The sequence below is a fragment of the Gopherus evgoodei genome, chromosome 5 (genome assembly GCF_007399415.2).
Source record: "Gopherus evgoodei ecotype Sinaloan lineage chromosome 5, rGopEvg1_v1.p, whole genome shotgun sequence".
In the NCBI taxonomy this organism is placed as follows: Eukaryota; Metazoa; Chordata; order Testudines; family Testudinidae; genus Gopherus; species Gopherus evgoodei.
The window spans coordinates 89,421,467-89,437,789 of NC_044326.1; the positions used below are offsets into that span (position 1 = coordinate 89,421,467).

General features: G+C 38.8%; 1 protein-coding gene across 7 annotated transcripts in view; it reads right to left on the reverse strand.

Annotated features, from left to right (window-relative positions):
- The window catches only part of GAB1 (GRB2 associated binding protein 1), a 136,393-nt gene that overhangs the window by 28,041 nt on the left and 92,029 nt on the right, over positions 1-16,323 (reverse strand). For 5 of the 7 annotated variants that reach the window (XM_030563697.1, XM_030563696.1, XM_030563694.1 and 2 more), the window contains exons 3-5: positions 9,997-10,207; positions 6,148-6,228; positions 1,814-2,406 (exon numbers count right to left, since the gene is read on the reverse strand). In XM_030563697.1, coding sequence (XP_030419557.1) covers positions 1,814-2,406; positions 6,148-6,228; positions 9,997-10,207 — 885 coding nt within the window. The remainder of the gene's footprint in view (positions 1-1,813; positions 2,407-6,147; positions 6,229-9,996; positions 10,208-16,323) is intronic. The other 2 variants (XM_030563699.1, XM_030563695.1) reach the window with 1 other exon arrangement.

The window sequence follows — 16,323 nt, forward strand, 5'->3', positions numbered from 1 at the left end:
ACAAAGCCACAGACTTGTTATCCATTCATTTAAGAGTCTATAATGCTCTCATAGAAAGAGGAGGTAATGAGATTTTTTTTTCACTTATCAGTCCTGCAAACTGAATGTCAACTCTAGCTCAAGCTGAAGGTTTGGGTTTTTTCCCCCCCTTTTGCCTTCTCATGAATCACAACCAGAGAGAAAGTCCCTGCAGCACAAAGTATAACTTAATATTATACTTATGCAAACACACAGTATCCAAATTCTGCCCTTAGTTACATCTGTACAACTCCAGTTATAACTTGCCTACAGGATCTTTATTACTAGTGATGACACATAAAAAGAAAATAAGATTGCTTGACTTCTGCAAACCAAAGTGAGTTTGACAAGTAGAAAAGACATATGTAAATTAAGTAAATATATTGGATCATGGAGACTCAAGAAACTTGGAACTCAAGCAAGTCATTTTTCCAGAACAATTTTAGAACAGCCACTGACTTTACACCTGTCACTCATGAGGATTTCCACTGCTGGGCCTTGAGCGACTGCACCTTTGAACAGGAGCAGGGAACTCCATATGTGAGGGAAAGAAGGAAAACTCTCTCTAGCAGTTTAGTTTAGAAGCTACTTGTAGGTTTGGAATGTGAGCCACTGCATTGGCAAAAGTGGATTAGAGTGCTAACTTGCCTCTAAACCACACGGCCGTGCAGCAGGCTACCAAGTTCTGCGCAGGTGGGGAGAGGCGCCTCTCCCCAGCCCCATTCCCCACAGCTGCCACAGCGAGAGAGGGGTGGGGAGAATCCTCTCTCCCCACTGCAGCCTCGAGACAGCATACACCCCAAACTTCTCATCCCTTGCCCCACCCCAGAGCCCTCACCCCCAGTCCCCCGCATCCCAATCCTCTGCCGCAACCCTGATTCCCCCACCCACACCCTGAACCCCTCATCCCCAGCCCCCCCAGAGCCCTCACCCCCAGTGAGAGTCCTCATCCCCCTAACCCTAACCCTCTGCCCCAGCCAAGCCCCCTCCTGTACCCTAACCCCCTCATCCTCAACCCCACCCAAGAGCCATCACCCCCAGCCAGAGCCCTCATCCCCCTAACCCCAACACTCTGCCACAGCCCTGAGCCCCCTCCTACACCTCAACCCCCTCATCCTTGACCCCACCCCAGAGCCATCACCGCTCCCCACACCTCAACCCTTTGCCCCAGCCCTAAGCCCCCTCCCACACTCCGAACCCCTTGGCCTCACCCCCATCAACATCACCTCCATGTTGGTGCACATAATAAAATTCATTCCGCACTCAGATGTAAAAAATTTGAGGGAACATTGTTACAGTGCACCACACAGGTGAAGTAATGAAGGTCCATGATAAATATGATTTATCACAGGACTACCACTACCACATAGAATTATAATATAAAACATATAGAAATATGAAGTATGTTGTCTGCAAATAATTTGGGCAATAGTATATTTGAAGGCTGCGCTAGACAATCTTAATAAATTCTTGAGACTTGGAACATCAAAATTTAAAATACAATGCCTATATTTTGGATGAGGTCACTAGAAGTAAGTTTCTATGTAATACATTTAAAGAAAACTTAAAAATTAATTTAAAATTACTGATGTTTAAAAGGGGCACTCTAGAAAGCTTGATAAAGCCTTTTTATGGTCTTCATTTTGGCTGAGATTTTCAAAGCATTCCAAGAAACTTAGTTACCTTATTTTTAGTAGAAATTGGGGGCATAATTCCCTTAGCTCCATTCCTTTAAAGAGCTCAGCCTATTGCACAAAATGATTGAAGCAGCAAGGTTGAGACACCAACTACTGACCTTTACGAAATATATTCAAATCTACAGTGGAAATGGTATTACTGCGTGATGGTGGCAATCCTGCTGTAGGGATGCAATAACTACTGTCAGTGTCTGAGGCAGTGCGAGTAATGCAACAGGTTTCCACGGGAGATCGATCTGAAGCGTGATGTGGTTTTGGTGGCCGAGGTGGAGGAATATCTGGAATAGTCTCTAGCTTCGAAGTTCCTTCTGGAAAAGTTCGTGGAATCTGATAAGTACCTCCAGGTGTTGGGGGAATATCATAACTAATGGAGAAATGCCTCATTTGTGTATCTAATGAAGAAGTAGCAGAAGGGGTATTGAAAACATGCTGCTCTCCTTCTGCATCAGTCCCAGCTGGAGATGTTGCCTTTGGTAAAACATCCTGTGAATAACTCCTAGGCAGGTTATAAAGGCTGCAGTCTATGGATACTGATGCTGCTCGAGGTGGCGGAGAGTCATAGGTACTTTGTTGCTGAAAAAAGCCGTTCACTGCATGCTTGCTCAATGATGGAGCAGAATTTTTATGGGAGGGTACATTATCATTGCAGTCTGTTTCAGAAGAGATGGACTTTGATGAGTCAGCATGCAATCTAAACAAAATAAGATTGAAATGTTGATGTAAAAGAAACACATTACAACTGCAAAGAACAACAGAACATTTAAAATGTAAGCAACTAAAAGTCATTCATTTTCTTAATTCTAAAAAAATTAAGCTAAAATATTTAAAATAAAGATCTAAAGTAATTATACATGTACACGTGAGCGTGCGCACACACGTGTGGCTATATTCATCATATCAGCTGGGCAGCTGGGGTTTTCACAAATATGTGACTTTGAATCAGGTCTCAGACTGGTTTGGAAGGCTTCTTGTTTGGCTGGGTATTTTGAAAAAAACATGTTGCACACTATATGAAGAGCTCATTAATGGCAATGTTAACAGTCCAGACATAGCACAAAAATTCTGGGCTTATGGTAACTTGCTTCCTCTAACAAATATGAAGGAAATACAATTAAAAAAAATAAAGCCTTGTAACTTGCAACAGCTTTAAGTAGATACCTAAAGACATACACTTTTTTTTTCAAGCATATAGAAGACAATGAATACAGTAAAACAGAAAATGGAGGCAGAAAAGCTGAAGCAGTTAGTCTGAAGAAAAAAATTACAGGACATGGGGAACAAACCTGTATTCTGGTCTTGACCAGGGACAAGACAGCATTGTTGATATATATTTTTTTTTAATCCAAACAGTAGGTTTTAAATGGCTTCTTTGGAAATTACATCTCTTATGAAGACAACACCTAACAATGAACTGTTACCTACAATACCAAAAAAAGCCGTAGCTGCACTCGCTCTCGCTCTCCCCTCTTATGTAGAATTCCATCATCACATTGTTTGTGGCACAGAAATTCAGTTGATAATCCTGACAGTTAGTTTAACGCAAAAGTCAAAATGAACGAAAATACTAATAGGTATGTAGAGTAGTTATCCTTAAACTTAGCATTTACCCACAATGCCCAAATATTGGTATTGAATACACTACACTATTTTCTAATTTAAGTACCACTGGAATCTACTGTTGCCTGTGTGGCACAATTTGAGTATGTCATTGTAATAAGTACAGCTATTACCCCAGTCATGTAACTGATTACAGGGCAGTTTATAAAATTATTGGAGTAAATATTTGACTGAAGATAAAAACAACATGTAATGTCTTGGATACTAGGAGCCGTAAAATGAAAAGTTACACACTTACAAATATACAACCTGATTCTCTAGTGCTTATTCAACCAGAACTCCCAGCAAAAGCAATGCGAGTTTTGACTGAATAAAGATGACATAATTTTATATACCATACCAGTGACAAACAAAAGGTCTCAAAGTCATATTTTTCTATCCTGTAGAAACAGTAGTCAAACTATAGTATCAAAGAATATTAGTCTCAGTGCACGTGCACACACACCTTCAAAAACTTCAATTAATTAAAAAAAAGTTATAAAAATAAAATACAAATTAAGGCAAAAAACACACAGCATAGCATGATATGACAACAGAATAGAAATTCTTGTGGCAAGCAATACAGCACACTTTATTTTCACTCTTCCATTCGTGGATTATGCAGTTATTACTATCATTGTCATCCATTACATATTCTCTATTTACCTATGCTCAGAAACCCAAGTGGGCTTTAAAATATTGAACACAAAAAGTATTACAAGTATCTTTAAAATCTTACTTACCAATTCTGAGCACTAAGAAGCCTTTTACACGGGTCTTTGAGAGACCTCCTAATGAGGCTGTGTTGCATTTTATTTAATTCTATAAATGCACAACATGCAGGAAACAGCTAAAACCATCATTGAAAATTAGTAGTGCAATAGTGTAGTACATGGATGCCACTCTGGTAGAGTACAGTTCATGCTAACCTAGATACCTCTTAATAATATGCTACCTAGTAATGCTACCATATTAAACTTTAATTACTTCTAAAAGTAACAATGCTTTTCCTTACTCTTTCTTGTCCATGTGCATTCATGAAAGCTGAACAGAAGGAAATAGGAGAGGGATCAGATTTGGACTACTTGAGGCAGCATAGCCATCTTTCCTTTTTCCCTAGTGGCTGCAACTTGTGCTTTAGAATCTAAGCATTTTCAAAAACTGTTCTTTAAAAACCGAGTCTCTAGTCCAGTGGTCCCCAACCTCTTCCGTGGAGTGGGCGCCAGCCGACTAGCCGCCAAGGACCGTGGCCACCAGACAAGCAGCCGCGAAAATGCCACTGTGAAGAGGCAACATCAAGAGGCGTTGCTGCCGAAATGCCGCCGAAATTCGGTGGGATTTCGGCAGTAGCGCTTCTTGACAGTGCCACTTCTCGGTGGCATTTTGGCGGCTGCTTGTCTGGTGCCCAGCAGGCAGGCGCACATGAATGCCCTGGCGGGTGCCATCGTCCCCACAGGCACCGCGTTGGGACCTCTGCTCTAGTCCTTATGGATGTGACTATAACCTTCAAAATGTGAACTGGCGAAACTGATCTGTGTGTGTCTGAGTTTGAAGACAGGCTGAAACAACAGTGCCAAGAGAGGAGTAAATTGCCACTTTTCATCTGACTGTGACAATCTCTGAAGCATAAATGATCATTAAAATGTCGATAACAACTTTCACTGCTGATCAAAACAGGCATGGAAGAATTGGTATAACTCTGAAAATCTACACAAAGTACTACGAATGGCATCTCAGACTGGGAGACCTCAGGTTTTGAGTAGAGCCTGAGAAGAGAATTAACACTATTATTTTTCCAGACTGACCCTAGAAGCAGGATGTTTAGTGAAGGGTGCAGAACAACTACATTTTATAATTTAGAATAACTTTTCCATACATTTCCATAGCAGGTCATGAATAACTTTTCTGGCTCCGATTGTTAATAAGTATTATATGCTGATGCACTTAGAGCATTTCTGCACTCCTATTTGTTTAAAATAAAGACTGACTTAATGTAGCAAGAGGAAAAAAATTGGCCACATCTGTTACCAGAGTAGCACTGACCCACCAACTCCTAGCATCATAGTTCTACTACACGTTATCCTTACACCACTGCATTACCAGGCCCAAACACTGGCAACATAGTATCTACCCCATTCCTTTTCCACACTAAGACAGCCTCTCTTTCCATGGTACCATGAAAAGAGTCCTGCACATCCTTCAAGTCCTGACCTGGGTGCACAGAGGTGGTGACAGAACATAGGACCATACTCAAGCTGGCTCCCACTCTCCGTATAGCTATGTAGTTGGGAGTTAGAGGAGTATGCATATCCCTGACAAGGCTTTGAACTAGGTAGAGAAATATTTTGTCCCTTTAACAGGCTCTTGGTTCCTCTTCCCAAAACTAGCTGCTGACAGAGGATTAGGAACACAAATAATTTTACAAAAATATTCAGTTTTGAAGCAGACTGAGGATTGAACTCCCCACTTTCTAATATACTGTAAGTAGTTTGGTCACTTATCCTCTACCAATCGCTTTCCCTGTGTGAGAATCAATACAACAGGGCAGAGAGACTACTCCAGAGAAGGTATAGGAGCAAAGCAGCTATTGTGTATCAGCACTCAGGAATGGTAAAAGAGCAGTGTGAGAAGCATGCATGGTAGAAATGTGAGTTCAGCCTTGATAGGTGCTGTCATAGCCCTATCTTGATTAACTGAAGTTGGGTTATAGTTGTTTCTTATATTAAAACTCACAGCAGACCATGCAGGACATGTTTCAAATATGAAATTTTCAAGCAGGTTATGGCTCTGTGCTTGATTTCTCACACAGACTGAAAAACAACAATTATACACTCACTGCAGTGGAATCTTTTTACTTTCAAAATCCTCCAGTAGCAGATATTCTTTCCCTTCTTCAGAGATAAAGGATGACCCTGGGCTGGTTTATAAACAGGAAAAAATGGAGTAAGATCAGCAAGATAACAGCTGTTACTTTTGTATGTATCTCTGCCAACCAGCCAGAAATTTAAAGATTTCAAACAGACTCTATGGATGCAATTTTTCTTATAAGATCAAAGATGAACTCTCAATCTTATTTAACACTGCAGTCAAATGTAATTACATTTTTTTACTAACTATTAGAACTTTAAGGATGGTCCAAAGTCATTGGGGCATAAAACTGTACTACAGAATAAATATTATGATTATTAATACAACTACTATTATTTCTAACATGCCCCCAACTCCAGTAATTGTACATTTTTAAAGTATCTATAAATAAAATATATGTATGTTGGCACTAAAAATGCAAATACCAAGAACCTTGAAAATTCCGAAAAAAGAAATAACCTAGAAATATTCTCTATTTGCCCTTAGTTCCCCTCCCCAAAATGTACAGGAATGCCCTGATTCCTAGATGTTCTAAAAAGGAACTTGTTAAAGAGAGACATTTTCTCCTCATTTTTTGATGAACATTGGTCACTGCTGAAGGAAGAACTAAAAGGTAAACAAACTCCCAAACTAAAAATTTATGAAAATTACTTTAATTTGTAACTTTTTTCTAATATTATAACGTCTGCCTACAGTATTATAACTACTATGTTTTATTTTTATTAAATATGATTAAAAAACTTTGCTAAGAAATACCAAAAGCCAAAAGGATGCATCAGTGGAGTCTACCAACACCTAGAACCTGTATTATAAAATCCAGAGATTAATTATTCTACTTTAAAAAAAAACAAACCTCAAAATGGTATGGAAGTCTAGAAATTAACAGTAAAAGAAAGTAGCCACTTCAGTCATGCCATATATTCCTTCTTCACTCACCATTGTTCCTGTGCGCTCATACAAGTTTCTCCTCCACGCCCCCAGTGTAAATATGACCCCTTATAATCTGTATAAATACATAACATGCTGCAAAGGTATTGTGAAATTCTAGTTCAGTGGTGGGCAACCTGCAGCTGTTCTAGTTCATTATTAAGGGGGTCTATTTCCAATTTACTATGGCCCCATTTCAGCAAAATATATATGCCTAATGTTAGGCAATTGCTTCACTAACTTGCTGAGTTGGGGCTAAAACTCCAATATAACATTATCTTGCAGTAACACTATGTCCTTATTTTATAAAATAAGGACAAACAGTTAAATGTTAAACAGCAAACTCACCTCACCCTGAACTATTAGTGGTGTTACTGCCTCAACGAATAACAAGGTCTTCAAATACTCAACTTAAAACACCATATATTCAACACATTCCATAACCCGCAAAATAATGAACCACAGCTCCCTGAGCACCTTTTTTTTTCATCTTCCCCTCTCCATGTCCAACTTTCATCCTGCCCCCCATCTATATCTCTCTCCTCCTGTCTCATCCAGACCTTCCCCCATCAGGGAATCATGGTGACATGCAGTCCATTCATATACAGTCCACCCTCACATTCTGACAAACTTATCCCTTCTAATTACTGATCAATCTTATACTTCTATAATTCTACCACTTAACTCTATTTAGCATACAACGATTATATATGACATAACATCACACACTAAACTAATAATAAACGAAATTCACTGGCCACATCTTTCAATCCCCTACCATTCTCTATGGTCCCTCTCAGACTCCTATTGCTCCACATTTCTTCCCAGTCTCCCACCTCAAACCATGCTCTCAATTCTGGCTCCGTTCAGCAGCTGGAGTCAGAAGATGCCCAATTTATATTTCTAAAAAGTGCTCTGCATAGCACTTACACAACTCTTTACCTGCCCCTACCACAACTAGACCCCTTGAAATGCTGAGGAAGACTTCTTGTCACCACCAAAAAACCAATCTGGAGTTTTAGGCCAAGCCATCCTGGCAAGACAATGAGCCAAAAAGGGATTAGAATCATATTTAGAAAGTAAACTACAGCTAAATATTCAAAACATTATCTTTAAAACTATTTTTTTAAATCAAACTGTTCAGAAAATCTTTACTCTCGAAAGAGATGTGACATATTTCCGAAAGATTGGGGTTTTGAGGGGGGAATGAGGAAGTTAGTAGTGGAATGTCTAACACTTATAATACAGAACGAGCTTGAACCTTCAATATAGAGCAACTACTACTGCTCCATATTACACAGATTCCTTCCCCTCAGGTTGCAAGACACTGTGGACATTCTTCCCTTTAATATTTTAGGAGTTAGCCAGTGGGCACCCTCCACTCCAAGCACTGTTTTGGATGTGGGGGAGCTGCCCACCACCTTCATCTTCCATGGACTGCAGAAGAGCAGGCTTATTTGCCTGCCCTAAATGAGTTATTTTGGGAGTTGGTTGCAGTCAGCAACAAGAAGACTAAGAAATATTCCTCTGGTCCCAGGACGATTCTACCTTACTCTGCGATGCTCCAGAATGCATGGCACAGCAATATGGAAACCTGGCAGACAGTCACGTCATTGACAAGGTATTGCTCTAAGTGAATGTGTGGAAGACTCAGGAAAAACACTTTAATAGACCTCTGCTTAGCCTTTAAATATGCCCTTTTGCAATCAAAAGAATAAGCTTCTCTAGAAATACACAAAGGACCATTATTTTAAATTGTTAACAGCAAAGCAGCTCTGCTTGAGAGGTTTCTAAAGTTTTCCAAGGACCATTCTGAGAAACAAAGCAATAATTCCTGGATATTTACCACTACATATTACATCCTCCTATACAGGGGGCATTATGTTTCCATTTAGAATGAGAAGCAGCGGTTACTTGGGTACATCAGTTACCAGAGCTACTCAGGTTTTTTGATATATTCTAGTTTTCTACTCTTTAGGAGAGATAACAGGGTGGGTAAATCTATTTAATATTAAATTGGACATAATTAGATCATACTAATTTTTCTAAGATCTCTTGTTTGAATTTGATCCAGGTCAGTAATATCCAAAAACTTATCATTTGAGGGCTGCTTGGCAGCCTGTGTTAAATGACTTGGGGATCTCAGTACAGGTCCGAGTTGATTTTTATCCCTATCACCGAGCCACCACTGTAACTGTTAGTAATTTGGCTTCCTTGATATTAGTCATGGTTGAAGTACAAGGTACTAAAAAGGCCACCTCTCCATCTTAGAGCTGGCATGAGACACAATGGAGAATGGTGAGAAGAAGGATCCATCTTTGCTATCCAAGTTGCACCTAATTCCCGAGATATACAGAAATATTTGGTCTCTGGGACTATTAGTTTGGTACATTTTATCAGCAAATATTTTAAATAATTTATAAAAACAACAACAAAACAGAAATGCTGGCTCTGATGCTATCATTTCATATTATCAAAACAAGAAATTCAAGCACAAAAAACAGGGAGAAGAGCAGAAGTGACGGGGTAAAGCAGTGGGTCTCAAACTTTTTTACTGGCAATCCCTTTCACGTCCCCAAGCCTGAGTGAGACTCCCCAATACATTAAACACACTTTTTAATATATTTAACACCATTATAAATGCTGGAGGCAAGTGGGGTTTGAGATGGAGGCTGACAGCTCGCGACCCCCCCATGTAATGACCTCGCGACCCCGAGGGGTCCCAACCCCCAGTCTGAGAACCCCAGGGATAAAGAATCAAGACTAGTGCATTTGACTGCTGAATGACTTCAAACAATTACATAATATACCAAAATACTTTGCAGGAATAACCATCTTTGCTCTATACAAATGAAACGACTACTGCAAAAAAATGAAAACACTCATTTACCTGGTAGGTTCAGGCTTCTTGCTTTGACAATTTATTAGCAATAGGTAATCCTGAGGATCTTCTTGGCTAGATGAGGACTCCAGAGGTGGGATGTTAATTAGTTGATATGGAGGAGGTAAGGATGATTCTCCTTGTACAGATGTTGAAGTGTTGACTGCTAACGGTAATTCAGCAGATGCTTGTAAAGAACTGCCAAGTGGCTTCACAGCATCTATGACATAAAAGCACATAGATGTTAATCGCTCTTTTCATAGTTTATTGTCCTCTTTAAACTACATGATGTCACTGGAAGGTAAACAACATTAATTTTAAGATGACAGTATGCAGATTTAAGCCAATTTCAGCATCGCAATAATTTCTGACTCACTCAAAACAGGTCTGTAGGATATTAGAAAAATATTTCTAAACAAAACTGTATATGGAAGATCATTGTGTCTGATTTGATGTACAAATCTGGTGCATGGAACAGGATCTACTTCATTCTAGGCCATTCAAAAATGCCTTGGGACCACTGTTATTCTTCAGATTTTTCCAGATATCATCAGTTGCCTGACTGTCCCTTTGAAACTAGAGGTTTTGTCTTGTAACATGATTTTTCACCCACTTTTCTGGTCACAAGCAAAATAAAGATGCTGACTGGTACCATGAAACAATTAAGCAGACAAATCTATTGCTTTAAAACAACAATCAAGCGCTCGTAGGTTAAAATTCTGTTATCGCTGCATGATCCATGTTCAATGCATTTTACCTTGATCCCAGTCACTTTCGTTTTTGATGCTAGAAAACTAGGTAAAACTGAAAAGAAACAGGAAAAAATGAACAAAACAAACAAAAAGGCTTTGCTGATATGGAACATTCACTGTTGCCTGCAAGATTTTGTGAGATGTGCTATATTCCCAAAGAAGTCTTTCTATTGCTATCCAGTCCTGACTTGTTACACCTCTTATTATTGTGAGGCAACGTTAGACCCAGGTGGGTCTTTTGGTGTCCCATCTCTCCTCTTTATAATTCTTTTCTACCTTCCATTTGTGAATGGTCTTTTCTTGTCAAATTTAATTCTTTGGTTTCTCCAGCAACACACACACATTTTGTCTGGTAGTCTGAAAAATGCTAGCCACATCAGATAGCAATAAACCTTTAACCCTTTTATTCTGTTTTTAAATTTAACTGTTTCATTTCCTTAAATTATTGGACCATCCTTAACTTATGTATTGTTAAACGACAAGACTCTGCAAGTGCAATTTGCACATCTTGCCAACACTATCTGAATATTAGCATTGTTCTAATTAATTCACTACCCTACAATGCAACTAATCCATTAACCTTGCAGCGACCTACAAGGCTAACCCACAAAACTAAGCAGCTTCATTAAAGGAATGTTCCCAGAATGATGAGGATGTGTTCAATGATAATTCTGAATAAGGTTCAACTTCTAAGAAATTTTTTTAAAAAGTGACTATGACATGATCATTTTCTGTTTAGAAACGGCAAAGACTTTATATGAACAGATTTTAGTTTTCCACATTTCACAATACAACAAACATCTTAATTCCCTTATGTTTGTATTAACATGACAATTGCAAAATTCTCTTCATTCCCAAGATATGTCAGAGTGGACCGGCAGGGTCTAGACAATCTCTGGGTTCCTGACAAGAGGAGGATTGAGGGGAAGGTAAAGTAAAGTGCGGGCTCAGCTGCTCCAGACCCTTCCCTTCTCCTTCCTTCATGACAGCTCAGAATGCACACAGACAACATGTCTGTGCAGAGGAGAAGGAGGAGAGGTTGCTCCTTCATTAGCCAGGCTTGTGAGGTGGTGGTTGAGAAGAGAAGCGATGGACTCTGTGGCCCCCCTTTTTACCGTTGCTGTATATAAAACCCTCAAACATGAGCTAGGATCTTTTTGTACACAGGTAGTGCAGTAATCACACACAAGAAAATCCAGTAAGATGTCCCTGAAATTTACAGGGAAGACGGACGTGTCTAGCAGACACAGGGACAGATGTGCGATCAGCAGAACCTAGTGGGTTGACAGAAGGCAAATACCAGCAGCATGTGCGTGGGTGCAGCCAAGCTACTCTCAGTGGCACTCTCAGTGCCAGTGCAGGTAATAGGCTCAAAGTGACCAGCTCCAAGAAGAAAACATGATTAAGAAGTCTGGGAGATGACCGCTGGACCCTATTTGACTGGAGGAAGAAGAGGAGTCTTTAAATCTTTGTGAACTGAGGGACCCTTCACATGTACTCTCATTCCCACTTGCAGGGGAATGGCAAGAGAATTCAGAAATGGGCTGAATACCTTGGGAATAGAATGAAAGGGGCCAACTATAAAATGTTTATTTGGCAATTTAACACCACATTGGATCCAAATATATGCTTGGTATATGGAGTGGGTGGAATGCTAAACCATTAATATCTTCAACTTATGAACTTCTGCTGTGAAATCTATCCTGATGTGGATGCGTGGCATGCTCTAGTGCGTCCCTAACCGTTATTTTAAACCAATGTATGATTTAAACAGTGATTGAGTTACTCTGAAACAAAAGTCTTAGTTCAGCTGAAAATTATTTTTCCTTTATCTTAAGGTACTTCTAATTTGCCTTGCGTGACTTTAGTATTGTTAATAATTGTTTTCAGTACTGACAAAGTAAACATTAATGTTTTAATTTTATGTTTTTAAACACTCAAAGATCTCTTTAGTCATTTAATATACTTTGGAACCTGATGTCAAAGATTTAGCCTAGCAGCTTACTATGATTTTAATGAGCTTTAATAATGATCTTGTTTCATTTTGAATGAACAGATTAGTCCATCTGCACACTAATAAAAAAACATTCAAAATCTTTTGGTTTGTTCCCACAGCTCAGACATCAGAGCTGCTTTGAAATAACTGTGAATTGGAAAAGCATTCAGTGTATTTATCATACACATGAGCACAACAAGTATCCCATTTCACTTAGAATTTCTGTATTCAGTACAGCTAGAACAAGCAGCTTTTTATACTGGACAAGTGGGGGTGGGGGATTTTTATTTTTTTGCTGGTTGGCAACAGTGGACAGATGTGTCACCCAGTTGAGTGTTTGTCAGTCTGGTCAATATAAAGCTGGCTATAAGAGCAAAGTTACACACAAAATAGTTATGAAAATTAAACAATGGTTAAAAGGACATTTTGCAACCGAGAATAATGAAAGGTTTTCCCTTATCCCTTTGTTATTTACAATGTTGCTGATGTCTGCCCGCCGAGAATAATCTAGAAGGTTTGAATGCCTTTTTTATGTATGAACTAAATTATTTGATATAGTATATTTTGCAAATGAGCACAGTAGAACTTTCTACCACTTTTTTGAAGTATGTAATACTTATGTAAAGTATTTGCATAATGTGAGCAGAATATAAAAGGTTATGAGAGCCTTTATAAAAATATTGATTTAATAAAATGTCAATCGTGCTGATTTAGAGTATGAGAATGCATTCTTCATAGGATGCAAGTAGAACTACTGGAAAGTAAAAATGGGATTTTCCCATTGTAAGCATGAATCAGCAACAGATAAGCCATTGCCTGGCTCTACAATTCTTAGAGATGTCTTTCAATCCAGTTACTACTATGTAGATGCTCTAATTAAAATGATTTAAAGACAAATTATCTATTAAAGTAATAACCTTGAACAAATTAGACACATACTATGGAGATGGAGCCATATGAGAGCCTACATAGACAGAGTACACACTTCTACAGAAAACTCAAGAATTTGCGGTGGCGTACGCACATGTGTACACACACCGCTCCACTCACCCTAGAATGAGGTACGCAGAAGGAAAAATGAATGTCAAATAATCTCAAAGTACTAAGACAATTCACTAAATCACTTATCTTTCAAAGAACTAATGTTTTATAAGGGACATCATTTCTGCAGTATTATTCTAATACACTATAAATCACATTCTGATACACAGGATGCTTCAGCTCCTCTATCCCACCCCAACACCAACTTCTCCTTCTCCTCTTGCATTAGTTTTTTAGGTCCATTTTCAAATCAAGGACATCATCTTTAATAAATCTCTCAGTCAAAAAACCTGTATAAATATGAACTGAGTCACCCACTCACCCTTGGAGGTTTTCAGCTCCTTCACATAAACTATCAATATATGAGTCAAGACAGTAAATACAGCATCCATGAAATACAGCCTACATTTACACACTCTTCTGTGAAGAGTGTAATACAGAGATGGTCGGGAATTTTCCAGTGAGATGGTTTCAGTGAACTTCCAACAAAATACAAGCAATGTTCCACTGGAAACCTACTTGCTTTCTTGCCAGCTCACATGGCAGGCAGCTAAGCAGCCTGCACTTCCAGGGGCCACACCTATAGGGCAGTCTCACATAGCCTTCACCAGACTTCCAGGCTCCCTGCCATAGAGCTGGGAGCCTGAAAACCTGAAGAACCCAGGTTCAAGCTGGAGCTGTCAGGGCTTCTAGGCTCCTTGCCGTGGAACTGACAGCCTAGAAAACTTGGGAGCCACAGCAGAGCTGGGAGTTGCAGAGCTTGGATGCCCAGGATCAATTCTCTTTAGAAATATTTGAAATTAAACATTTGGATTATTTCCAAACAAATATTTTTCCAGTTTTTCCCGCCAAGGGAAATTTCTAAAATTTATACTTGGTTCTGAAACAGAATTTTTTTCAGATTTTCCCAATTTCCCACATAGCAGAAGCTCTGCCTTTCAACCAGCTCTAGTGTAGGATCATAAAAGAAAATCAAATCTTTACATTCTTGACCTTTTAATGACTAATTTTGAAGAACTGTATATTTCAAAAGCTTATTTTCTTTTTTCAGTCTCATCAAGTTACATTTAGTCCTCTTTTTCCAAATAATTTAGCAGTTGTCTGTTTATTTTATGTTTTGGACAGTCCGATCTACTGTTAAACACCTATAACTTTGACGGACAGCCCCTAAATTTATATCGTGTTATAGTTAACATTTCTGACTTTCAGTGTTTACTTTTTCTCAAATTTGGTGTTCAGATTATGCAAACTGTGTATAATTTCATGCTGCATTTTTGGCTATCCATTTAAATAAAAAAGGGAAAATAGCAAAGCATTTTAGTTTAAAATTTCTCCTCTTCCTCTCAACTCAGAGAAGGCACTCTCACAAAACACAAGATAAGGTATAACTAACAATTAGTCTCCTTCCTCCCTATATCGTTTATTTAAGCTAAAAACAAATTTGAAAAACACAATAAAACTGAAAAGTTGCACAGGGAAATATGGTTACATTTGGGGTTAAGGAGAAGTTTAATGGGGTTTGGCACTAAGTGTGTTTGTGTTTTGTTTTAAAGGAAGTTACAAAATGAGTGAAATGTTGAAAACTGATGACGTTACTCAGTTAAAACCTTCAACCCTAGTTTTCTGTTTGTTTGTTATAAAATCACAATTCAGAATGAGGAAAAGTGATTTACAGATCAGTCTTGGTCTCTAATAAATATTTTAATTGGTTACTTTCATTGCTATTGTCTTTAAAATGGTGTTATAGTGTAAAAAAGGCTTAAGAACAGGACATAGAGGATGACTGGCTTTGCTGTATTAAGTATTATTAAAATACAATAATAATGCAACTTTAATGCCAAGAACTGAAGTACACAGTGCAAGCGTCTCTGTATAGCACAGGTTCATATCATATGAACTTATTAATTTCCTTGTCTCTACCTGCTGGATGAGAGAATTTGGATTTTTATTTATTTATTTATTTAGCTTGTTTTTACTAATCTTTTCTGAGTGGAGACAACCAAAGCAGGATGCAGTTTGTAAGATAAGGACAGAACAGACTCCTATAATGCCAAATAATCTTTTCCTACATTATTCTCTATGCACTCCTTAATACCTTCCAACATAAACAGTTACTCTTCTTTTCTAAACATTATATTGAGCAGACATCTTTACTGAGACCAGTTTCTAGAACAGTGGTTCTCAAACTTTTGTACTGGTGACCTCTTTCACATAGCAAGCCTCTGAGTGCGACCCCCTCCTTGTAAATTAAAAAACACTTTTTTGTATATTTAACACCATTACAAATGCTGGAGGCAAAGCGGGGTTTAGGGTGGAGGCTGACAGCTCATGACCCCGCACATAATAACCTCGCGACCCCCAGTTTGAGAACCCCTGTTCTAGAAGATCCTTCTTGAGATTCCCTGAGCAAAGGAGAAGGGGGGTAGAGGGGGAAAGACATTCAGGATTACTTTTCTTTTCCTTTACTAAAATGAGCTTCAGCTTTCCTTTCCAAAGACAGGTTGCTTCAGTCACAGGGCAGGTTTGCCATCTACTGCTGCATCTTCC